The sequence below is a fragment of the Xenopus laevis genome, chromosome 6L (assembly GCF_017654675.1).
Source record: "Xenopus laevis strain J_2021 chromosome 6L, Xenopus_laevis_v10.1, whole genome shotgun sequence".
NCBI lineage: Eukaryota > Metazoa > Chordata > Amphibia > Anura > Pipidae > Xenopus > Xenopus laevis.
In genome coordinates, this window is record NC_054381.1 from 116,107,754 (window position 1) to 116,134,314 (window position 26,561).

Below are 26,561 nucleotides of genomic sequence, written 5' to 3' on the forward strand. Positions count from 1 at the left end.
CATTTAATTGGCTTCTAGTCTAGTGAAGAGCGTAATTATTCCTAATGTTTTTCTGTAAAAATGAAACCCATAGACTCCAATGCTTGGAAAAACATTTGTGCGTCAAACATTTTTTTGTTGCGATTCAAAAAAAAAATTTGTCGCCCATAGACTTCAGTGCATTTCAGCAAATTATTGCTCTTTCACAAATTTTCAGCAAAGCAAAAACAGGTCTACCAATATAATACTTCTAATAAAAACTTCTAACACTTCATTCTCTGTACAATCAACTTCTTGGATTGACCTTGCCTTTAAACTGCACTTCTGTTTTTTGTTATAGCAACCAGAATATGGCACATGGGAAACAATGTAAGCATGCACTGTACCATTCTCCTCCATCCCTGATGCATGCACCTTGTACAGAACCTTTGTCCCAGACACCCAGGCAAGTTATTTCTCATGCAATACCTGACACAAGCCATTTGTAAGGAGCAAGTCCTAAAATAAAGGAATTTCCATACTGTATTTTCACCATTAGTTATGCTTTGAAATTGCATAAAAATGCACTTACAAAAGATGGGCTAAATAGCTGGGCTGGCAGTATGGGCATGTTTGGCTTCTTGAGATTTAAATTTAAAACACTCAGTCACTGAATTTGTTGGTATGTTTAATATTAAAATTGTATGTACTGATATACCTTCCCAGTGTGTTTGTCTGTGGCCCCAGCAGCTACAGAAGTGACAGGTGGTACATTCTTCAATTGAGATCAGCTCCTTCAGGTCATGGGCTTGAATCAAGGCAACAGTTCTATTTGGCATGGATGCCCATATCACACAATATCAGAACCAACTTTACACTCTTGCTGTTATTATCTTGTACTGTACCATTCCTGTCACATACTCACATGCAGTGCTGCTATCAGGGGGGTACAGGAATTAATCCAGTCAGTAGCCCATTAAAAAGTGAGCAGGGATTGTGAAGAGTGGGGATCAGCAGATTGTGTGTGTGGTTATGTGGTCATGGTGGATCAAGGGCATAAAAACGCTTGTGAGCTGGTTCAGACTGGCAATCTGTGGGTTTTGGGAAATGCCAGAGGGGCTGCTGGCTACCTGTCCCTTCTGTCACCCATCCAGCTGCTTGTGACTGCCGCCTCCAGTGTGATTGTGCCAGAGTTGGTAAGAGTGCAGCTGAGGAATTATTAGAACTGTAGAGGAAGCAGATCCTATGTTCCAGTCTCCCCTGTGCCCCTGAAACTGCAGGGTCCGCTTTCTCTATAGTTATGCCACTAAGATGCCATAGAAAGTCAATATTTATTGGGTTGGCAGGGGAATTTTGGGGCCTCTGTGTACCTGAAATGCTAGGGCCTATTTTGAATCCCAGTCTGCACAAGGGACTTTTTTTTCTTCACATAGCATCCCCATTGTAGTTTTTGGAATGGCACACTTCTCCAGGGGCCTAGCTAACCAAATAACTGTGACACCCCCTGCTAAGCTTATAGTATGGAGTAATGTAGTAATGTTGCTAAAAGTGATTTAGACTAAAGTGAAATGAGTTTTAATTTTCCAAAATGTCCAGTGAAATGGCGCCCCTACTGGCAAGAAAAATCAAAGGAGCTCTTGCTTGGAGCAAATCTTCTCTCAGGCTTGATGGTTATACAGTAACCAGGGGGGAATAACACCAGAAAATCTCTCTTAGCCCATCAGGAATGCACTCCTGCTGGTGGAGTGAATGCATCTCACCCTGAATGGGCCCTGAGATACTGGGTTCTAGTGACCCGGCCAGGTTGCTGCCCCGTGGGTGTGTCACGTTGTGTAGGGCTGCTCGCTCTCAGGGGCAGGGAGACGGGGTTGTGCCTACTGCTGCTGCTGCTTTTGTTTCCCAACTCTGACAGGAGCAGCAGGAGCCAGTGAGGGAAGCTGAGTGGGGAGGGGAGAGCACGCATGGGTCTGATTATACGAGACAGAGCTGCTGCTATCTAGGCACTGAGGATGGTGCTGTGGGTGAGGAGCCTGGGGTGGGTTATGGAGGGCTCTGGAGACTGTAGAGGTGCCACTGGCTGCTCGAGACTCTGTTCTTGGGCACTTCTGCTTGTGTTCTTCGTGACGTGCAGGATCAGCAGCCAACAATCCGTAGGCTTCAGCCTTCACCCTGCCTCCTTCAACCTGGCACAGGGAGCCAAGATCAGAGCCTCAGCCACCTGCGGGGAGGAGGAGAGCGGCCCCAGGGGAGGGGTGGGCACCGAGCCCAGGATGGACTTGTATTGTAAACTGGTGGGAGGACCTGCTGCCACCCCGGGACACACTATCCAGGTACCAAACTCTTCTTTCCCAGGACCTAAAAACTGGCTCACTTGGCTTCTTTAACTTTTAACATACTTACTACATACATATAGTTACATTACTACATACATATAGTTACATTACTACACACATATAGTTACATTACTACACACATATAGTTACATTACTACATACATATAGTTACATTACTACACACATATAGTTACATTACTACATACATATAGTTACATTACTAGTTACTACATACATATAGTTACATTACTACACACATATAGTTACATTACTAGCTACTACATACAGCAATGACATGTCTCCATATAGTGACAATGAGTACTACATACAGCAATGGGATGTCTCCATATAGTGACACTGAGTACTACATACAGCAATGGGATGTCTCCATACATTTAGTGACACTGCTATATACATCAATGGGGTGTCTATATATAGTGACACTGACTACTACATACAGCAATGGGATGCCTCCATACATTTAGTGACACTGCTATATACATCAATGGGGTGTCTATATATAGTGACACTGACTACTACATACAGCAATGGGATGCCTCCATACACAGCACCCTCACTTGCACCCTGTCTCCTACATGCCACTAAATACAAGATAACAATAATGCCCCTTGCAGCAGACACCAGGGTCTCAATCTTGTTGTACAGTCCCCCTGCTGAATGGGCAATTAGCAATTAAAGAGGTTGTTCACCTTAAAATGAACTTTTAGTATTATGTAGAAAGTGATATTCTGAGACAATTTGCAAACTATTTTTATTTTTTATTATCTGTGTTTTTTTGTTATTTAGCAGCTCTTCGGTTTGCAATTACAGCTATCTGGTTGCTAGAGTCCGAATTACCCTAGCAACCATGCATTGATATTCATAAGGGACTTGAATAGGAATAGCAGTGGGCCTGAATAGAAAGAGCAGAACATTTGTTTTTAGATGGGTCCAGTGACCCCCCCCCATTTGAAATCTGGGAAGAGTCAGAAGAAGAAGGCAAATAGTTAAAAAACTATTAAAAATGCAATCATAAAACCAGTGGGGCATCTAATAATACCCAGATTAAATAAATATGAACAATGTTATCCAGTGATTTTGCTGTGGGTCCCGATAACCACTAGTTATACTGGATACATCCTTGCTAACTACCCCGTCAGCATCATAGAATCTTGGGAAATGTGGGAAATGCTGTTTCTCTTAAGAAAACTTTTGTAGCGACAAATGTAACTGTCTTCAGTTCCATAAAAAAGGAATTTTTATTAGCAGCTACTTTTTGGCATTCTATCAGCTGTATGCAAGCTGGCCAATAAGAAAGAGTAGCATATACAAGCAGCCCACAATCACTTGCCTATTGAGTCTCACAGTTTAGGGTGTGGGGGTCTTGATCAAAATTGGGGAAGGCACACTGCATGGCTTGCACTGGCACCCACAAACACGAAAGACTGCTGTTTTAGGATAATGGCACACTGGGCAGTTTCTAGCATTTTCTCTGAACTCTAGACAAAACTCTAGAAATCGCCCCATTCAAAGAGTTTCGAAACCACCACTATGTTTCCCTCCAAGGGACACCCACATTTTTCTCAAAGATGTAAGACCTCAAGTTCTCAATTGAAACACATCGGACGCTATGCAGGACCGGCTACACAGTGCGAGAAATTGCAATAAAGAGGTGGCAACTCTAGCTATCACATTAATCCTCATGTACTGTAAGGCTTCACTACTCATCCGCCTCCCTTTATGATCACATTTTGCCCTTTGAACAGATACATAATCTCTTGTGCCCATATAATTTGTTCTCATCTTAATAACACACTTTGGTATGAAGGAATTCTGTGCAAATAAGCTGCTCTGTACTAATATTCATAGATACTTTTTATAGTAGTGACCTGTCTGTGTATAAGTGGTTCTGGACTATTTTATTTTGGACCTTCCCTCAGGCTGGCTGTCACCTTTGTGATTTAAGCTTGGGTTAAGTGTTTGCTACTGATCGAGCACAGTTTACTTATTTTTGATCTCTTGCTCACATGGCTCACTATTTATCTCAGTAGGCAGACCCCTTGGCACAAAGGCATCTTGGATACTGGTGTTTTATATACAGTTGCAGTCAATCTAACCGCTCATTTATAGAAGTGGATAGGTAGTGTCTGCCAGGGCATCCAGCATCCACATCCATAGCCTTGTCTTTTACGTTGAGTATTTAAAGTTATAAGTAACTCACACTAGAGTCCTGTGTGGGTCCATTTTTTGGAACACGTACCCAACCGAGACCCGCAACCTGCAATCCGCAAGCCGGACCTGCAACCCGTATTCTTACCTGCTTGGACCCACTACCCAACCCACAAGTACCTTATCAGCAACCCGGACCCGCGACCCGCTGACCATCAAGAATCAGGAAGTGTTGTCATTGTAAACCAGAAGTGACATCATCAGAAGTAGGCATTATCAGAAAAAAGGAGTAAAAAACGCTATTGAGAAGACCCGCGGCCCGACCCGTGACCCGCAAACCCACAGAACCGCCGACCCGCCTCTATACCTGCTCTCCGACTTCTACCCGCAGGGTACCCCAGGTTTTTGCGGGTAGCCTGCGGGTACTCGGCCTGCTGCAGGACTCACACTCATACAGTTTACTGTACCTTTAAATATGTTGCATGATTTAAAGGGGTTGTTCACCTATAAATGAACCTTTAGTATAATGTAGAGAGCGATATTCTGAGACAATTTGCAATTGGATTTAACTTTTTATTATTTGTGGTTTTTTAGTTATTTTGCCTTTTTTCAGCAGCTCTGCGCTTTCAGCAATTTCAGCAATCAGGTTGCTATGGTCCACATTACACTAGTAACCATGCACTGATTTGAATAAGAGACTGGAATATGAATAGGAAAGGATCTGAATAGAAAGATTACATTACAGAGCATTTGTTTTTTTTTTTGATGAGGTCGGTGACTCCCCCTTTACGAAATCTGGAAAGAGTCAGAAGAAAAAGGCAAATAATTAAAAAAAAAAGAAAAAATGAAGGCCAATTTAAAAAGTTGCTTAGAATTAGCCATTCTATAACATACTAAAAGTTAACTGAATGATGACACACCCCTTTAAAGGGAAAGACAACCCCCTAAAAATTTGCCTAATTAAAGAAAGCATAATTCTAAGCAATTTTCCAATATAAATGTATTAAAAATGTTGAGTATTTTTTAAGTTATTTGTAAAAACAATAGCTAGCGAAAGCAGAATTTGCTTAACTCCTGGTTGTTACTTTTTAAACAATGTTCCCCAGTAAAGACAGGTCTGTTAATCAGCTGGCTTGTCTTACATTGTATCAACAGTCTGAGCCACCAGGGCAGAGAATAGAAAGGGACAAACACTGCTTTCAATAGCAATACATATGCAAATAACTTAAAAATCAGAGAAAATTTGTAATGAATGTGTATTGCAAAGCTACTTAGAATTATGTTTTCGTTTATCAGGCAAAATTTAATTTTTCAGGTTGATATTCAGGCCACTTCAATCTAAGTATATCTGAGAGCATATATAGGTCTATTTTAAATTAAATTATTATTTCCTATCTCTATTCTGTACAAATAAAATAAGATCCTTAAGTAGAAAATAAAGGGGATAAAGTGACCCTCTGAAGGCCACAAGTATGTAGTACGGGTTTCTCATAAGAGAGTTGCAGTTTAGGTTGCTGTATTTGTCATTAATTGCAGGGCTTGTGCTAATGCCACATAAGGGTAATATATATACTGTACTACTCAAAAAATAATTAGTAAGTCAAAGAGAACAAAATCTAAATTTTAAATTAGTTATAGAGGATTTACTCACAGTTCACCCCAGTCCCAAGGTGCAAGTCCAAAACAGTATTTCAAAAAAGATGTGAGGACCTCCAATAATAATGAAGCAATTAGTTAAAAAATTTGAAAAAATTATTAGGACATAAAAACCTATTGGGGCACTTACTCATAGGCTATTTACTCAGGGGCTATGAGTAAGTGCCCCAATAGGCACGAAACACATTAGATTTTTATGACCTAATACATTTTTCTAATTTTTTAACTAATTGCTTCATTATTATTGGAGGTCCTCACATCTTTTTGAAATGCTGTATTTGTCACTTGCATGTGAAATAAAGGCAATAATGAGAGCTGAGCACAGCTGCAGGTTATATAGTAACTATTATATCGTTAACCATTTGATTTCTGGTATGTATTTGTGCTCCACGGCCTCGACCATAAGACAGTTTTTATTCCATAGACTATAGATTCTCACAGTCATTGTTGAGCTTCAACTACTATTGGCTGTCTAAGCTGAAGATACCTTTACATCAGTCTTGTCCACCTGTCATTACATTATAGATATATATCAGCAGTTGAATATGGGTGGCAGTGCTATGACATTCCTGTATTTGAGAATATCCATGATAGATACATTCACTGCATAAGCAAGTGATTTGTGAACTATGATTTTTTTACCCGATGCAGTGCAGTAGTGTTCTGTGAGTCATTCATTCAGATTCTTTTTCTCTGTTTGTATTGCACCTCTCATCATACCAGAGATACAGCTCATTGTTACTATGGCACTAAAGGAAAACAAGGTTGTTAAAACAGAAGGAAGGGCAGATTTATTGAAGACTGGCTGTACACGGAAATGTAATGGAACTCCACATGGCTGGATTCACCTAAAGTCACTGGCACATATTAAATCTATATTCTGCATTGCTAACTCACAGTAAATGTAAATGTATATTGCATACTTTGTGAGTTTTTTCTGCAGCTATACAGTATACATTAAAATTAAAGGGCACCTATCATTGAAAATTGTTTTCCCCTCCAGAGGTGTGGGCTAATAGAGACCACTCCCCAGTAGGGGGAAGCAATAGTCCCCCCCCCAAAAAAAAAGTTTGCAAGCACTATGCCATCTGCACTAGGAGAAAGCTTCCTGGTGCTGGCAGTCATGTATGATACACATGCATGTAAAGGGAGCACATGTGTGAAATGTGTGTGTGTGGGTTTAAGTATCTCCCAATTTTGCATCATCATGCTTCCAGGGTTCAGGTTCAGTTTTGGCTGAACTGCAGGGATTTGAACCAAATCCTGGAATCAGTGTATTCTTATAGCATTTGCAGGCTGTCACATTAAACATGTTTGGACCCTAAGGGTAGGACTCCATGAGCGATTTTGTCGCGATCCAAAGCGCTGCGATAAAACACATGCGAATTGTCGCATACAACAAAAATAACGTTAGAGATAGAATTGACGCATGGTGTCACAGCGTTGATCCGACGCAATCCGACTGTCGGATGCAGACGATGCGCACTGCGTCTGCAACCGACAGTCGTGTCGCATCAGATCAACGCTGCAACACCATGCGACAATTCTATCTCTTAACTTATTTTTGTCGCATGCAACAATTCACAGTGTTTTTTCGCAGCTCGTCGGATCGCAACAAAATCGCTCGTGGAGTCCTACCCTAAGATATACAGTAGCACTAATTAAACACAGTTGCGATGTTTCCCTCACTCTAAAATCCACGAGTTCTGCCCAGGTGGCTAGGTACATCGAGGAGTTGATTTACAACATTCTGCATGGTACTGATGTCTATTGACCATGAATTATGCCCAGGACTTAACGGTAGTTTCGAATTTAATAAATTATTTTCTGTGCCAAAAGGGTTTGATAAAGGATTTGTATGGTTGATAATGCTGAGTTCTGCAAATGAGTCACGTTACGCCTGCTCATGAACTGACACAGGCATCAGCATTGATAAAAGTGTCCATTTATTAAGAACTTTCCTGACTGTCAGTATGATAAATTGTAAAAAAGATCACATTTCTGGGAATCCTTCTATATTTCCCAGTTCAGTATTTAATAAATTTCCCCTAACAGTCCTGAATTTGTTTTGATGTGCAAGAAATAAAGTATACATTTCTTAGGGCACCTGCATAAAATTGGTACAGCGATTGCAAATAAATAATGACAATTAGGAGAATGTGTGTATTAAAAAATAATTTTTTCAAGCTTTGCAAAGGCATCTTAAATCAGTCTTATTGTGCCGTCGTAAACCATAGTGCCCAACCGACATGAGAAAATGCACTATAATAATACACTAGAGCCATGAATATCACGTAAATGATATCCTTAATAACAGTGCTTAGTGATGTCATTGGTTATAATCTGTGCTTAGTGATGTCATTTCTGTCATGACTCGCATGTATTAACCCTTTAAGTGCCAGCAGAATTTCACATTTTGGTTACGCGAAATGCCAGCCGTTTTTAAGCATTTTGTGCTCTCTCACTTTAGGGGCATTTTCTGAGGGGAAACCTATAGTTTACCTAGGAAAATTATACATTGTTTTTTTCGGTAGAAACTGAGCTTTCTAAATCTGCCTGAGTTTTCATGTATTTCCACCTGTGCAAAAAAATTTATAGTGCTAAATAACAAAAAAAAATGAAAAATTACCATTTTTCATCGTATATCAATTTATACCAGAAAAATATTTCATTTTACAGATGAAAATCCAACTTATTTGGAAAGCCTTATGTCTCTCGAACGTGCCAATACCAGATATGTATAGTTTTAGGGAGATTTAGGATTTCTGTACAGCAAAAACTCCCGGCAGTATATTACTGAATTTTGAAAGCACTAAGGCAGAAAACGGCATGCTTTAGATTCCAAGGCAAAAAATCCTGAAACCATAGGTTTACCCCAGAAAACCATACATTTTTGAAAAGTACACATTCTGCCGATTACAAAATGGGTAACTATGTCTCTCTACTCCCAACTACCAAACAGAAAAGCTTGTCTGAACATAGCGGTTTTTCAAAATAAAATTCAAAATTTTGAAAAATCATTTCAAAGGTTTTATTTTGCTGCTCCGCATATCCCAAACTATATTACGTACCAAGAAAAAGCACCTGAAATATGATTGCCAGGGGTCCACTGAACAGTTTGATACCCATTATGCATAGGTTTACCAAAGTATCTGCCATTTAGAGACACAAATATGAAGTTAGCGCATCCAAATTGTTCAGGACTTTACTTCAGCTACTGAGAAATCAAAACATTGACTGCATTTTTTGTGGGGTAAAAACACAGAAATATATGTTTACCCCCCAAACCCATATATTTTTGGAAAGAACACATTCTACAGAATCTAAAATGGGTACCCATGCCTTTCTGCTCCAAACTACTGAGTCGCAAGGCTTTCCCAAAATTGTCGGTTTTGGTGAAATATCTGAAAATTGCCTCAAAGCTTCAACTTCCCAGCACCATATCACCCATGTATCATTACGTACTAAGAAAAAGCACCCTAAATATGATTGCCAGGGTTCCTCTGAACATTTTGGTGGCCATTGTTCATAAGTTTACCAAAGTATCTGGCATTTAGAGGCCCCAAAATGAAGTTAGCGCATACAAACAGTCCCGTGAGTAACTTCAGCTAATGAAAAATCAACACATTGACTGCATTTTTGTGGGGTAAAAACACAGAAATATATGTTTACCCCCCAAAACCCATATATTTTTGGAAAGTACACATTCTACCGAATCTAAAATGGGTACCCATGCCTTTCTGCTCCAAACTACTGAGTCGCAAGGCCTTCCCACAATTGTCGGTTTTGGTGAAATATCTGAAAATTGCCTCAAAGCTTCAACTTCTCAGCACCATATCACCCATGTATCGTTACGCACCAAGAAAAAACACCCTAAATATGATTGCCAGGGTTCCTCCAAACAGTTTGGTAGCCATTGTTCATAGGTTTACCAAAGTATCTGGCAGTTAGAGGCCTCAAAATGAAGTTAGCGCATACAAATAGTCCTGTGGGTAACTTCATATAATGAGAAATCAACACATTGACTGCATTTTTGTGGGGTAAAAACACAGAAATATATGTTTACCCCCCAAACCCATATATTTTTGGAAAGAACACATTCTACAGAATCTAAAATGGGTACCCATGCCTTTCTGCTCCAAACTACTGAGTCGCAAGGCTTTCCCAAAATTGTCGGTTTTGGTGAAATATCTGAAAATTGCCTCAAAGCTTCAACTTCCCAGCACCATATCACCCATGTATCATTACGTACTAAGAAAAAGCACCCTAAATATGATTGCCAGGGTTCCTCTGAACATTTTGGTGGCCATTGTTCATAAGTTTACCAAAGTATCTGGCATTTAGAGGCCCCAAAATGAAGTTAGCGCATACAAACAGTCCCGTGGGTAACTTCAGCTAATGAAAAATCAACACATTGACTGCATTTTTGTGGGGTAAAAACACAGAAATATATGTTTACCCCCCCAAAACCCATATATTTTTGGAAAGTACACATTCTACCGAATCTAAAATGGGTACCCATGCCTTTCTGCTCCAAACTACTGAGTCGCAAGGCTTTCCCACAATTGTCGGTTTTGGTGAAATATCTGAAAATTGCCTCAAAGCTTCAACTTCTCAGCACCATATCACCCATGTATCGTTACGCACCAAGAAAAAACACCCTAAATATGATTGCCAGGGTTCCTCCAAACAGTTTGGTGGCCATTGTTCATAGGTTTACCAAAGTATCTGGCAGTTAGAGGCCTCAAAATGAAGTTAGCGCATACAAATAGTCCTGTGGGTAACTTCATCTAATGAAAAATCAACACATTGACTGCATTTTTGTGGGGTAAAAACACAGAAATATATGTTTACCCCCCAAACCCATATATTTTTGGAAAGTACACATTCTACAGAATCTAAAATGGATACCCATGCCTTTCTGCTCCAAACTACTGAGTCGCAAGGCTTTCCCACAATTGTCGGTTTTGGTGAAATATCTGAAAATTGCCTCAAAGCTTCAACTTCTCAGCACCATATCACCCATGTATCGTTACGCACCAAAAAAAAACACCCTAAATATGATTGCCAGGGTTCCTCTGAACATTTTGGTGGCCATTGTTCATAAGTTTACCAAAGTGTCTGGCATTTAGAGGCCCCAAAATGAAGTTAGTGCATACAAACAGTCCCGTGGTTAACTTCATCTAATGAAAAATCAACACATTGACTGCATTTTTGTGGGGTAAAAACACAGAAATATATGTTTACCCCCCAAACCCATATATTTTTGGAAAGTACACATTCTACTGAATCTAAAATGGGTACCCATGCCTTTCTGCTCCAAACTACTGAGTCGCAAGGCTTTCCCACAATTGTCGGTTTTGGTGAAATATCTGAAAATTGCCTCAAAGCTTCAACTTCTCAGCCCCATATCACCCATGTATCGTTACGCACCAAGAAAAAGCACCCTAAATATGATTGCCAGGGTTCCTCCAAACAGTTTGGTGGCCATTGTTCATAGGTTTACCAAAGTATCTGGCATTTAGAGGCCTCAAAATGAAGTTAGCGCATACAAACAGTCCTGTGGGTAACTTCATCTAATGAAAAATCAACACATTGACTGCATTTTTGTGGGGTAAAAACACAGAAATATATGTTTACCCCCCAAAACCCATATATTTTTGGAAAGTACACATTCTACAGAATCTAAAATGGGTACCCATGCCTTTCTGTTCCAAACTACTGAGTCGCAAGGCTTTCCCACAATTGTCGGTTTTGGTGAAATATCTGAAAATTGCCTCAAAGCTTCAACTTCTCAGCACCATATCACCCATGTATCGTTACGCACCAAAAAAAAACACCCTAAATATGATTGCCAGGGGTCCTCCAAACAGTTTGGTGCCCACTGTGCATAGGTTTACCAAAGTATATGGCAGTTAGAGGCCCCAAAATGAAGTTAGCGCATACAAATAGTCCTGTGGGTAACTTCAGCTAATGAAAAATCAACACATTGACTGCATTTTTGTGGGGTAAAAACACAGAAATATATGTTTACCCCCCAAACCCATATATTTTTGGAAAGTACACATTATACAGAATCTAAAATGGGTACCCATGCCTTTCTGCCCCAAACTACTGAGTCGCAAGGCTTTGCCAAATTTGGCGGTTTTGGTAAAATATTCTGAAAATTGCCTCAAAGCTTCAACTTTCCAGCATCGTATTGTCCATGTATCATTACCAGCATAAAGCATCCTAAATATAAACATAGGGGTCTACTAAACAGTTTGATGCCCAATGTGCATAGATATACCAAACTATGTGGGGCACAGAGACCCCCAAATGACAATATGTATAGACATTTTCACGGCTGACGCGCTGGCTGCTGCAATATAACCACCCGGTGTGTGTATTATGCGACATTAGACCACCTAACAGTACAGAGACCCCAGAAAACCATATATTTTCAGAAAGTACACATTCTGACGAATCCAATATGGGTAAATAAGCGTTTCTACTGCAAACTGCCAAACTGCAAAGCAATGCTGAACATAACGGTTTTTATCAAATTTCTGAAAATCGTCACAAAGCTTGAATTTTACCCCATTATATGCCCCACATTTCGTAACTTATCAGCATAAAACATCCTGAATATGAACGCCAGGGGTCTACTTAACACTTTGATGCCCAATATGCATAGATATACCAAACTATGTGGCGCACAGAGACCCCCAAATGACAATAGTGTATACATTTTCACGGCTGACGTGCGCTGGCTGCTGCAATATAAGCACCCGGTGTGTGTAATATGCGACATTAGACCCCCCTAACAGTACAGAGACCCCAGAAAACCATATATTTTCGGAAAGTACACATTCTGACGAATCCAATATGGGTAAATATGTGTTCCTACTGCAAACTGTCAAACTGCAAAGCAATGCTGAACGTAACGGTTTTTATCAAATTTCTGAAAATCGTCACAAAGCTTGAATTTTATCCCATTATATGCCCCACATTTCGTAACTTATCAGCATAAAACATCCTAAATATGAGCGCCAGGGGTCTACTGAACACTTTGATGCCCAAAATGCATAGATATACCAAACTATGTGGCGCACAGAGACCCCCAAATGACAATATGTATAGACATTTTCACGGCTGACACGCTGGCTGCAGCAATATAACCACCCGGTGTGTGTGTATTATGCGACATTAGACCACCTAACAGTACAGAGACCCCAGAAAACCATATATTTTCAGAAAGTACACATTCTGACGAATCCAATATGGGTAAATAAGTGTTTCTACTGCAAACTGCCAAACTGCAAAGCAATGCTGAACATAACGGTTTTTATCAAATTTCTGAAAATCGTCACAAAGCTTGAATTTTACCCCATTATATGCCCCACATTTCGTAACTTATCAGCATAAAACATCCTGAATATGAACGCCAGGGGTCTACTAAACACTTTGATGCCCAATATGCATAGATATACCAAACTATGTGGCGCACAGAGACCCCCAAATGACAATAGTGTATACATTTTCACGGCTGACGCGCGCTGGCTGCTGCAATATAAGCACCCGGTGTGTGTAATATGCGACATTAGACCCCCTAACAGTACAGAGACCCCAGAAAACCATATATTTTCGCAAAGTACACATTCTGACGAATCCAATATGGGTAAATATGTGTTCCTACTGCAAACTGTCAAACTGCAAAGCAATGCTGAACGTAACGGTTTTTATCAAATTTCTGAAAATCGTCACAAAGCTTGAATTTTACCCCATTATATGCCCCACATTTCGTAACTTATCAGCATAAAACATCCTGAATATGAACGCCAGGGGTCTACTAAACACTTTGATGCCCAATATGCATAGATATACCAAACTATGTGGCGCACAGAGACCCCCAAATGACAATAGTGTATACATTTTCACGGCTGATGCGCGCTGGCTGCTGCAATACAAGCACCTGGTGTGTGTAATATGCGACATTAGACCCCCCTAACAGTACAGAGACCCCAGAAAACCATATATTTTCAGAAAGTACACATTTTGACGAATCCAATATGGGTAAATATGTGTTCCTACTGCAAACTGTCAAACTGCAAAGCAATGCTGAACGTAACGGTTTTTATCAAATTTCTGAACATCGTCACAAAGCTTGAATTTTACCCCATTATATGCCCCACATTTCGTAACTTATCAGCATAAAACATCCTAAATATGAGCGCATGGGGTCTACTGAACACTTTGATGCCCAATATGCATAGATATACCAAACTATGTGGCGCACAGAGACCCCCAAATGACAATATGTATAGACATTTTCACGGCTGACGCGCTGGCTGCTGCAATATAACCACCCGGTGTGTGTATTATGCGACATTAGACCACCTAACAGCACAGAGACCCCAGAAAACCATATATTTTCAGAAAGTACACATTTTGACGAATCCAATATGGGTAAATAAGTGTTTCTACTGCAAACTGCCAAACTGCAAAGCAATGCTGAACATAACGGTTTTTATGAAATTTCTGAAAATCGTCACAAAGCTTGAATTTTACCCCATTATATGCCCCACATTTCGTAGCTTATCAGCATAAAACATCCTAAATATGAGCGCCAGGGGTCTACTGAACACTTTGATGCCCAATATGCATAGATATACCAAAGTATGTGGCGCACAGAGACCCCCAAATGACAATATGTATAGACATTTTCACAGCTGACGCGCTGGCTGCTGCAATATAAGCACCTGGTGTGTGTAATATGCGACATTAGATCCCCCTAACAGTACAGAGACCCCAGAAAACCATATATTTTCAGAAAGTACACATTCTGACGAATCCAATATGGGTAAATAAGTGTTTCTACTGCAAACTGCCAAACTGCAAAGCAATGCTGAACATAACGGTTTTTATCAAATTTCTGAAAATCGTCACAAAGCTTGAATTTTACCCCATTATGTGCCCCACATTTCGTAACGTATCAGCATAAAACATCCTAAATATGAACGCCAGGGGTCTACTGAACACTTTGATGCCCAATATGCATAGATATACCAAACTATGTGGCGCACAGAGACCCACAAATGGATATATAGTAGATAAAATTTACATAGGCAAAACAAAATAACACAGAACAGTGTGAAATGCAAATAAATCACCAAAAACTAATAAAACCACAAAAATCAATGCTTTTTTTTTTCACACTAGTGTAATCGGCCACCAGAATTACCGTTTGAATATTTTAGCTGGGCCAAATCGATTATACGGACAGAAACAAGTGAACAACACAAATGCAGAGCTGAAAATGCAATAAAATGGCAAAAAATTCAATAAAATGGCTAAAAATGCACCAAAATACCCAAAATTGCAATATAACCACCAAAATAACATACAAATGCTATTGCACAGTACGGTTAGCGAATACGCTATTCGGAACGGCAATAAAACATTTTTTTTAGCCCAAAAAGAGACGATGCGATAAGAAAAAAAAAAAAAAGCCACAAAGCCATATATGTACATATGCGTGTGCACAACGGGTAAATTGCATGTTATTTGCGCGTGTGCGCGTGTGCAAGTGTACATGGGTGCTGTGAGTGTGTGTGACCCCCCCAATCCCCAAAAATCTATGTGTGAGTGTGTGTAAGTGTGAATGTAAGTGTATATTACTGTAATAAGTGTGTGTTGGTGTGTTTGTGTGTTTTTGTGTGTGTAAATGTTACACTTACCTGGGGTAGATGCCTCAGATCGATGAGAGAGGGCTCCACGCAGCAGATCTGCAGCTCCAACGGTCATCAGCCATGTGGGGGCGGAGCTGGGCGGAAGTGCAGCGCAGGCAGCAGCAGGACGCATAGGAAACGCGTCCCTGCTGCTGCTTTGGGGCCCCTGGGCGATCGCGCCCCAGGGGCCACACGATCCCCTGCTCTGCTCGTTGTCTAGGGGCAGGGGATCGTGAAGGAGCGGAGCGAGCGGCTCTAACAGCCGCTCCTCCGCTCGCAAACCCGGAAGTGCTGCAGAACGTAGAATCTACGATCTGTGGCACTTTGGTCCTTTGATCCACAGAACGTAGATTCTACGTTCTGTGGCACTTAAAGGGTTAAAATAAATAAAGTACCCCCTGTTGCAAAATATGAGGATGTTAGAAGTCACCTCGGAGTTCCATGACCTGTATAAAAACACTCTGCCTTCAGCCTTGTGTTTTTATATGGTCATGGTACTTCTCAGTAACTTATAATATCCTTATTTTTTACAAGAGGGGGTACTTTATTCACTATTTTATTGCATAGTAAAAATTATTGAAGAATATGAGTGTTTATTTGTCAAATGATTGTAAGGAGCTAAAAAGCAGCCAAAAAATGCCATGGTTTCTTTGGAAAGAAAGAGCCTCCCCTAAATTACTCCTGGCTGTTTATGCTGTGCTGCCGAATACTGAAAGGGCCGCTTATGGGAGGGATGTTGGCAGGCCCAGACTGGCAATCTGTGGGTTCTGGCAAATGCCAGAGGGGCTGCTATAAGGTGCCATAGAAAGTCAGTATTTAGTGGGCTGGTGGAGGCTGTTTGTGCCTCTGTGTGGGCTGATTGGGCCTCTGTGTACCTGAAAGGACAGGGCCTATTTTAATTCTCAGTCTGGACCTGGATGTTGGTGTCATGTTCCTTATTCCTTCCTTGTACATCATTCAAGAGGTGGAAGGAAGTCAATATTTTACTGGCTAGACTAGTGAAGAACCGTCCAAATGACAACTAGGGAAGCACAAAATCCAGGATTCGGATTTGAGCCCTTTTCAGGAGGATTTGGGCAAATCAAAGTGCCAAGCTGAACCAAATGTGAACTCTAAAACAATCTGTGCAACAATTTTGGTCCAAAAAAAAATGTTTTCTAAAATCAATCCAAACACTATTTTGCATTTTTAAATTAGCATTCAGATTTGGTTTGGACAAATCCAAAAAAAGATTTGGTGCATCGCTAATGGCACTGTACTATGCTCTAAGAGAAAATAAATTGCACCTCCTGAAGTTGGCATACAAAATTACTCAAAAATAAAATAACTAGCATTTATTTTTTTTAAGCTGCCATTAATAGAGCAATGAATTCTGGTAATTCTAATTCCTTAACAAAGTACAAAAAACACCAGACTTACAAAACCTGTGCTAAAATAATTGTTCAGAAAACAGTGGGAATTTTCAGGGTTTTCAAATCATTTTGACTTTTAGGTGACTTTTCTTCTTCATTTTGATTAATAACACTTTTGTGAACTTCCCCATGGTATGATTTGTGTTTAATAAACGGGGAATAAAGATGTGGCCAGTGCTACTATGTACGTTCAGGCATGTCATATTTGCAAGAGAAAACATGAATTGGTATGAACTGTTCAGTTGCATGCAAATTCTCTCTGCAGTTACCAGCTCAGGAGGGGCCATGGCTTGTACTGTATATAGATGATGATTTTCCTGTTTCCACGAGTTAGGGATTAGCTAGGCACTGCCAAGTGTTTAGAGAGGATGTACTGTGTTTGCTGACAAATTAGCAACATTTTGAGTTAAAATAAAGTAACCTGTAGCAGAAAATTCACAATACTGGGGGCTCGACTGAAGATTACTTGGCACCAAGGCAACAACTGGAATATCTACAATGTACTCCTTTATTCCTAAAACCTCTTCTACTCTATTTGATAATGATTTCATGCCAAGACTTGCAACCTGGAAATTTAGTAAAGGGCTTTTATTTCAGACTGATTTATGTGCTAGAGCCCATATGTTCTAATTTAAAGAAAAGGATCCCTTCTAGCACTGGAAAATACCTTATGCAGATGCTTACACAATTTCTTGCTTACTGTATTCTGCCTGTTTAAGTATCGCTGTGGTCTGTAGCCTGTGTTTATACAATTTTGCATATGCTGCAAAATGTTTGTATTTTGGCAAGAAAATGTAGGATTTATCTCTCCACTGTGTGACAGTCTGGGCTCATTGTACAACACTATTGGAGCGGTAAGTTGGTGGCGGTCAGACAGACAGGCAGGAATTCGGTCAAACTGACCAACCAAATCTGTTTATGGCCAATTTAACTTGTAACCCCTAGTTTGTATACATTTTTGGGCCCATGTTCACAGTGACAGGAGAATGCCATAACCATTCATGTAACTGCTTAAGGGCACAGGGTGGTTCAGTGGGACAGTCTGTAGTGTTGTAGAAAGGAGACACCTGACTTGTGTAATTTACCCTCCTTGTTCATTTTGGGTCCAGCCTTTCTGCCTTGCTAGGAGTCCATTCTATAATCACTGTCTGACTCTATTATTCTGTTATTGTGCTGGGCATTCAAGGGATCAAGCACCTTTTCCAAAAGAAGCCCATTGCTTCCTTCCAAATCGACTTGTCTGTATCAGGTCCTGATGGTGATTTGAATATATATTTAACTGCATTTTGAAAACTGCAGTGTCAGGCATTTAGAACTGCCCTTCCCTTCTCATGTTGATAGGGCAGGAATATACAAATATATTGGGATATTGGATGACAAATTATTGCTGTTTTGTGTCTTTATGGGTCACCAACCTTAGAGCATAAATTAGTTTTGTGTTCAGTGTAGGTGCAGTGTGTGTGTGTGGGGGGAGGGAGGGGGGGGGGTGTAATACAAATAAACATTGAGTCCACATTTTGTTGGGAGTATCAAATATTTTGCTTTAATGCCTAGCTGTTTGTGTTTCTAAAAATCTGTAACAGTAACCAGCAATTTGCCATTGTATAATCACTAAAAACAAACAGAAGGAGTTCAGGGTCCATTTATGGGCTAAAGTGCTGCCACAGTTTCCTTTCTCATTTCCCTATGACAAAAAAAAGAAGGTCAGATCCTACAGTGGAATATGTCAGATCATGGGCATTGCTTACAATGTAATGAGCAAGACACAATTTTTGTATGCAAATCTTCATGCCTTTTACCCACAATTCAGTATCTCTCAAGCACGACAGCATCATTGTGGACATGTGAAGTTTGAGAGTGCCGGAGCTTACACAGTTCACTAGTGATGTATTGGCCAGCCGGACCCATCTGTGTTCGTGCCGACCTCAGAACTTCCTTTGTGGATTGCAGGCGGGTTCGGGTTGAGCCCTTATACTGCCGGTTTCCCTCTTCCGGCTTCTGCTTTTATAGGCATTTCCACGCCCTGCCCCTTTTCTGAGATCATCGGTGGGGCACTGCAGGGCTATAAATAGAGGGGTGGAAGTCAGTGTGGATGAGCTCGGGTTTGGTTGGGTGCGGGTCGGGCCAGGTGTTGGTCAAGAAAAACAGAACTACACATCACTACAGTACAGCATTATGGATGAAAAGTAGAGTTGGTTTTAGTACATGGCACCAGGGCAGCCATCAGGGGGGGACAGGGGGGGACAGGGGGGAGAGTTGTAGGGGGCCCCTAGGGTAAGGGGAGCCCAGCCACGCCGCACTTTCTTGATTATCCAGGCCCCCCTGCTTTCTGAGAGCTGCTGACTTCGGGAAGGCAGGGCGGGAGCACAAGGGGAGGTATCTTCTGTCTACATTATTAGTCACTGAGTTTAAGTCCCAGTTGAGCTGCTTTGGGATTGGATAGCTGAGGTTTGAACGTCTCCTCCAGCTCAACCAATCACCATGCAGCTTTACCAGGACTTGAAATTCTGTGACCAATAAGGGAAGAAAATGCTGTCACTGGAAGAAGATGCAGCCACCTGTGCTCCCCTCCTCCCTTCTGTAGTTGGCAGCTCACTGACAGCAGGTGGGCCACACTAATGAAGTAAGTGTAACATGGCAGGGCCCCCCTAAAGGTAACCCTTTGTGGTCCCTTTTGTGTGGTGGGGCCCTGGGCACCAAATTTTTTTTAAACTTCTGGGGGGGGCAAGTTTTTTTACATGGACGTTTAAGGGGGGCCCTGGCCACCAATTTTCTTATAACATGGGGGGGGGCCTGGCCACCAATTTCCCCCCATGTGGGATCCTAGCCACCAATGTTTTTTTTTAATGGGGGGCCCTGACCACAAATGTTGTTTTCAATGGGGGGGCCCTGACCACCAATATTTTTTTATTAACATGTGGGAACCATAGCCACCAATGTTTTTTTTTTTTTAGTGTGTGGTGGGGATGGACCTGTGGGGTGGGGAGGGCGGACCTGTAGGTGGGGCTTGTGGTGGGCGCAGCCCAGGGGACCCAGGAAACTTTTTCGTATGGGGCCCTGCGATTTCTGATGGCGGCCCTGCATGGCACACACATTGTAGCACACGATTTTCCGCTTCATATTTTTGTTGGAATGGTGTATATAGTGCCATACTTATTGCCAGGGCCAGAAATATGTCAGAAGAGGCAACTGCCTTAGGGTGCAGGGGAATGCAAATATGTACCCCTATCACTCCAACTAAGTCCACTCTCTCATCCACTCTTGTCCGTTCCAGAGGCTTAGGTGTAAGCGCTACTTAGTTCAGCTCTGCTTCTTGCCTTGATTTTGACTTCCTGTAGTAATATTAGCAGCACCGCTTAGTTATCCTTACTACAGTTTTTTCTGTTATCGCCTATGGAAAGTGTATTAGGTGTCTATATAAGAGGAGAGGGACATACTGTATATTTTCCTTATATGACAATGTCTCACAATGTTCCAGTCATTATCCTCTTCTTAGAGGGAAGGAAATGATTTTGGGTTTTCTGCTAATGAAACCTTTCATGGAAAAATAAATACAAATTTTGAGCTTTTCTCAGTAGCCCTGTGGCTTTTCCTCGATGTAACGACAACAGAGATACAGTCTGGGTTCAGCTATTTCCTTTATAATGATAATGCACATTCTCTAGTGACTGGGCCTGGTCCAGTGATGCTGAGTCTATTCTAAGCGGCCAATTTAGTAACATTCGAATTTCCTTTATTTAACGTATTTTTCTCTAAAAATTTGAGTTTTCTCTAAAAAGATAAAAATTCAAGATTTATTTAGTGGAAAAACCACAAAAAACGCTAATGCAAAAACTTCTCCAAGTAAAAGAAGTCAATGGGAGCTGTGTTTTTTTAGCCATCAGACTTTGAGGTTTTCGAAAAAAAAATTTCACTAGTAATTATCTAAAAAACTTTCATTTTGAAAAGTTTTAGAGATATTTGTATTGTTTTCTACTCTTATATCTGTTCATACATTTTAATAATCTTTTAATAATTTTCATGGCATTTGTGATTTTAGAGAAATAGAATGTAATCATAGTTTAAATAAGCTCTAATACCACTAAAATTTGACTAAATGGACCTCTAAGTTTTGGCTCCTCATTTACAGAGTGATAGTTAAAGTGCCATTTTTCCAAGGAGAAATGGTGGAGTTTATTTGAATCGTGGTTGGATTGTGGATAGACCTGGGCACTGGTTGGGCTGAACAGAGTAAGAGCTCCTATATAAACTTTTGATAGGCAGCTTTTGGCTTGAAGGCCACAATTTGAAGGAGAGATAGTGTATCCCACAGTTTTGAAATTATTTTACAAACGATATTCTTGGAATTTCCCTAGACAATTTGATATAATAACTGAGAACAAGAAGTAAATGACTTTGGAAAACAGATTCCTCTAAAGAATGTTTGCACATGTACAGTAAAAACACCAGCAACAGATTAAAACTTGTTCTAACACACATGATCCTGTGATATAGCGTTTATAATTATCCGTGGAGCTGTCATATCCTATTCCTTCTTCCCTCTTTGACATTTGCACAACTCTGTTTTCTAAGTATGCATAGGCATTTTTTTTGCAGGAAAGAAGTCATTTAACTAATGCAGTATATAAAACAAACTACATCTATGCATGGCCGTCTTGGGTCATTTTATGAATCAAACTTAAAGGGGACGGTACCTAAATGTTAAATTTGATCACGGTGCTCTTCTGCGTAGTTTTACCATTTATATATTTGTTTTTTCATTTTAGTTGTCATAATATTAGCATGCTATTCTGCTAATATGAGTTTTATTAGGGGTGCCCCCTGCTGTTTTGTCCAGGTGGTGGTCTTTCTTCCTATTATGTAGCAGAACTTATATTTTTATAGTAAGACATTTTTAAATCTCCATTATTATTTTTTCCTTTTAGGGCCAGTTTTGTGATTTCTGCAACTCTGCAGACCCCAATAAAGCTCACCCTATTTCCAATGCCATTGATGGGACAGAACGCTGGTGGCAGAGTCCTCCATTATCTTTGGGCTTGGAGTACAATAAAGTGAATGTCACCATAGACCTTGGTCAGGTGAGTATGTGGGTTACAGTTATGACATTGATTATATATTATGACCCAGTGGCTGTGCTTGGATATGCAGAAAGTTTACTCCCATAAATACCCCAACTTTCTGTGTTCTTTATACATTGCTGTTTCATTGCATTTTTGCCCTGACATGCTTTCTCATACAATTGTGCCCATATATGTGCTGTTTTAGTAAATAGAGCAAGCTAGACGTGCACACTGAGTGATGTTTTTTTCATGAGTTCCCTACAAACAAATGTCAAAATACATTAGTTTGGAGTTTCCTATACCTATAAATATCAACCCCCTGATTTATCTTTTTCCTCTTTTCTCTCATCAGCTGATCTTTTCATTGTTTTAAAATTATATTTGGGGTCTTATGGTGTTACATAAAAAAGGTTATGAAAAAAGTTTGTAATATTTCCAGCAAAGGCAGAGGAGAAAGTTGATCTCACAATGGCAATGTATAGCTTAGTTGCTAGGCTGCTTCATGGTGTAATAATATCACAATTAGGTCATATGACCTTAGTACTTTATCCTGCTTAGTAATGCTTAGTAATGCAGATAAGGTTCTGGTGCAATCATGTAGTATAGTAAACGAGATGAGCAAAGACTGAACTTTCAGAGATCCATAAATGATATGCGGTTGTACTCTTTTAAACTGATATCACTGCTCTTTATTAAGTATAAGTAACCTGAAATGACACAAATAGCAGTAGAGTATAGTATAGACAGTCTGGATCCTAGTTTATATATTTCAGATTTGCACAGTATTGCTGTAAACGTTTGTCTATTTATCTATCATCAGCAGCGTTGATTGCAGTACTGAATTGAGTTCCAATACAGGTGCATTGGGCATTAAATATTTAAAATGGCACAGATCTGTTGGTATGACATTCCAAAATATTTGGGGGGGTATTTACGAAAAAACTCGACTTTTTCAAAAAAATGTATCGAAATAAAGTTGACATGACTCCCATCCATGAATTTAACTCATTTATCAAAAAACAGCTTGAAAAAGTTGGTTTGAAAAAAACGTCAGGACAAAATCGGGTGGCAATTCACATCATGCGACTTTATCAAATTGTTGCTGTGACGACTTCCCCTCTAAAAATTAATGTTTTTACTTTTAAAGGCAACCAGAAAAATGTGAGGTTTAATAAATAGGTTCCCTAAAGTCCAGAATATCTCCCAATCCTTTTAAGAGCATGTCAAACATTTTGGAATGTTGCCCTGAAAAGCATAGTAACTTTTTGTTGAAATTCTTCTGCCTGACTTATACAGCAGCCAGTAGGGTTGCAATCCAATCATTTGGATCCTGCTTGACTAAAACCTAAAAAAGTCACAGTTAATATGCAGTAAGGCCAGTGGCCAAGAAGACCCTGTTCTGAAAATCTATCTGGATCTTGAGCTTTTGTTTTTATAATATCATGCCATCCCCTGTGGCCAACACTTGGGGGCCCATTTGCTAAGCTCGAGTGAAGGAATAGAGGAAAAAAACGTCGATTTTTCGATTCACTTCGACCTTCGACTACGACCTTTGAATCGAACGATTAAAACTAAAAATCGTTCGAATATTCGACCATTCAATAATCGAAGTACTGTCTCTTTAAAAAAAACTTCGACCCCCTAGTTCGCCACCTAAAACCTACCGAGGCCAATGTTAGCCTATGGGGAAGGTCCCCATAGGCTTTCCAAGGTTTTTCTGATCGAAGCATAATCTTTAGATCGATGGATTAAAATCCTTCGAATCGTTCAATTAGAAGGATTTAATCGTTCAATCGATCAAACGATTTGCGCTAAATCCTTCGACTTCGATATTCGAAGTCGAAGGATTTCAATTCGGCAGTCGAATATCGAGGGTTAATTAACCCTCGATATTTGACCCTAGGTAAATGTGCCCCTTGGTCTGACATTAATCAGGTAGCAGGACAAGAATCCAAAGCAAAGTAATGTCTTTACTGGTCTGGCTGGCACAAAGGCCAGAACTCAAACATAAAGAACTTTACTATAAATGGGTGCTTCAAATGGAGCATTATTTTTGAATGTGAAGCATAATGAATACAGGAGTTATTTGAAATAAAAATAAAGTTATGATAATGTAAGGGGGTTATTTACTAAAATCCGATTTTATTTCATATTTTAAATAAAAAAGCTTGACCAAACTCCCATCCATGATTTTGTCTTATTTATCAATAAAATAACTTTAATTTATCGATTTGGGAAAAAACTCGATAAGATTCAGAGAAAGCCAGAATTATACGGTTTTTTTCAGACTTTTTTCCCTGAATTGCTCTATTTTTTTGGGTTTCTTTTGCCTGAAAACTCAGACTAAACCCTGCGCAAATCACAATATCTTCAAATTGGTATAGGGACATCTGCCATTGACTTATACATAAACTCGACATGTTTGAGATGGCGGATTTTTGGATTTTGGCTTTTTGCAGCATTGGGGCATAATAAATTTTATTTCATTTTTTATTTTTAGAGCAAGATTTTTCCATATAGAGAGTAAAACAAGAATTCAACACTACGTGAGTTTTTTTCACATGGTAGCAGAGAGAAACAATATATCTAATAACCAAAACTGGTTAGGAAAAGGAAAAGATTAAAGTGGTGAGGGAGGCCATAGCATTCATCATGGAGCATCCCCTTAGTCCATTCCATCTATCTGGGTGTATTTGTATGTGGAATATTTAATGAAATAGATGTTGCCAATGAGAAAACACCAGTTCTGGTTATAAGCAATTCAGTAGTTTGTTTGCATGCTTTTCAGAGTGGTCACGTGTGGTTAAACTGGCAGAACACTTTAGCCAGAATCCAAGTTTGTTATTCGGTACACATTGTTATTTTCATAGATCCTTATTATACCTATGTTTTGCTTAACTACCTAACCAAAATTATACTTAAATTTAGAACTCTTGGATCTCTAAATACCATTGTCTCAAATGCTATGACCATAAAGTAATTCTCAGATACTCTGTTAACTTCCATCCAGCATCTTTTATCCCAGCAACCAAGTAATTCAGAATACTGTACTGCAGTGTAATGTTTGTGTTAACTAATATTGGCACATGGGAAATGCATTTGTTAAAATATTTCAATTGTATTTTGAAGTGTCTAATAAAACAGTTAAAAACTAATTTCCCTGGAATGTTTCTGTAGCTCTCTTTGCTGTTAGTGAAACATCTGATCTTATCACACAGAGAAGAACTGAAGAAAAACATTAGACAGCAAAAGAATAAAAGAGTGGATGAAGTGAGGGAGGCAAATGCACAACCTGATGTATCATCTTGGAGATGAGTCTATTGTAAATTGGATATGGTCAGGATGTAAACATCATATTAATTTTAAAGTGGTACAGGTGGTTATTATGCTAATGAAAAAGGGAAAAGGATCCTGCAGTCTGGACACTAATCTAATGTAAGGTATCCTTTACTTCAGTCATCAACCTTTATGAGAAAACTTAGACCACAACGATACTTTCTGCAGACTGTTGACTCTGCAACAAACCAGTCTTTATGGACACTTCCCTTAGCCCAATCATTGCTCCCTGGTTTCACTTCACTAATTGGGTTGTTAAAGGTGAAAGGGTCTCTTACTGATTAACTGATGAACTGGCGATACCACATTCAAATAAAATTTAAATAAAGGTGAGTGAACTCATATTCTCAAATCTCAAAATAAAAAAACTTGAACGTCAAAAACTCTATAGCTTAAAACCGTGTAAGAAAATTTCACACTAAAATCACATTCTACTCTTCCTTTTTCAACGAGTCTGCAAAAATGTAAGATGTTTCTCGAGAACTCAAATATCAAATAGCTTGGATTTAGCAAATACACCTCACTGGATTGTGAGACCTGCGAGCTTCTAGATGTCAAGGTTTTGTTTTGTTTACTAAATCACAAACATTCTAATTCTGTAAACTAACTTGAATTTGAAAATAATTGCAGATTTTGTTTTTTTCTTGTAGTAAAAACTCAATCTCAATTTTTATGAGACTGGGAGCGTGAAATTCATCTATTTATTCTAATATATTGTATTCTTTTGACTAACCCAGACTTTTATGGCCTAGTGCCTTTTTCCTCATACAGTGGAATCAAAGGATAAAATAGCTTCTTCCCATGACCTTTTTTTCATTACCAAAAATATTACATTCCCTAAAGCTAAGCATAAAGAGCTATGGTGCAGGTGCCTGTAAAGGGCACCTCCATAACCATGTAGGGTGAAGCTATGTCTAAGCCAGTAAG

At 39.7% G+C, this 26,561-nt stretch overlaps 1 protein-coding gene across 1 annotated transcript in view; it reads left to right on the forward strand.

Moving 5' to 3' along the window:
• The first annotated feature begins 1,891 nt into the window (after positions 1-1,891).
• The window catches only part of lama3.L (laminin subunit alpha 3 L homeolog), a 153,387-nt gene continuing 128,717 nt past the window's right edge, over positions 1,892-26,561 (forward strand). The window contains exons 1-2 of the mRNA XM_041566398.1: positions 1,892-2,288; positions 22,164-22,316. Of these exons, the coding sequence (XP_041422332.1) occupies positions 1,968-2,288; positions 22,164-22,316 (474 nt within the window). The 5' untranslated portion in view covers positions 1,892-1,967. The remainder of the gene's footprint in view (positions 2,289-22,163; positions 22,317-26,561) is intronic.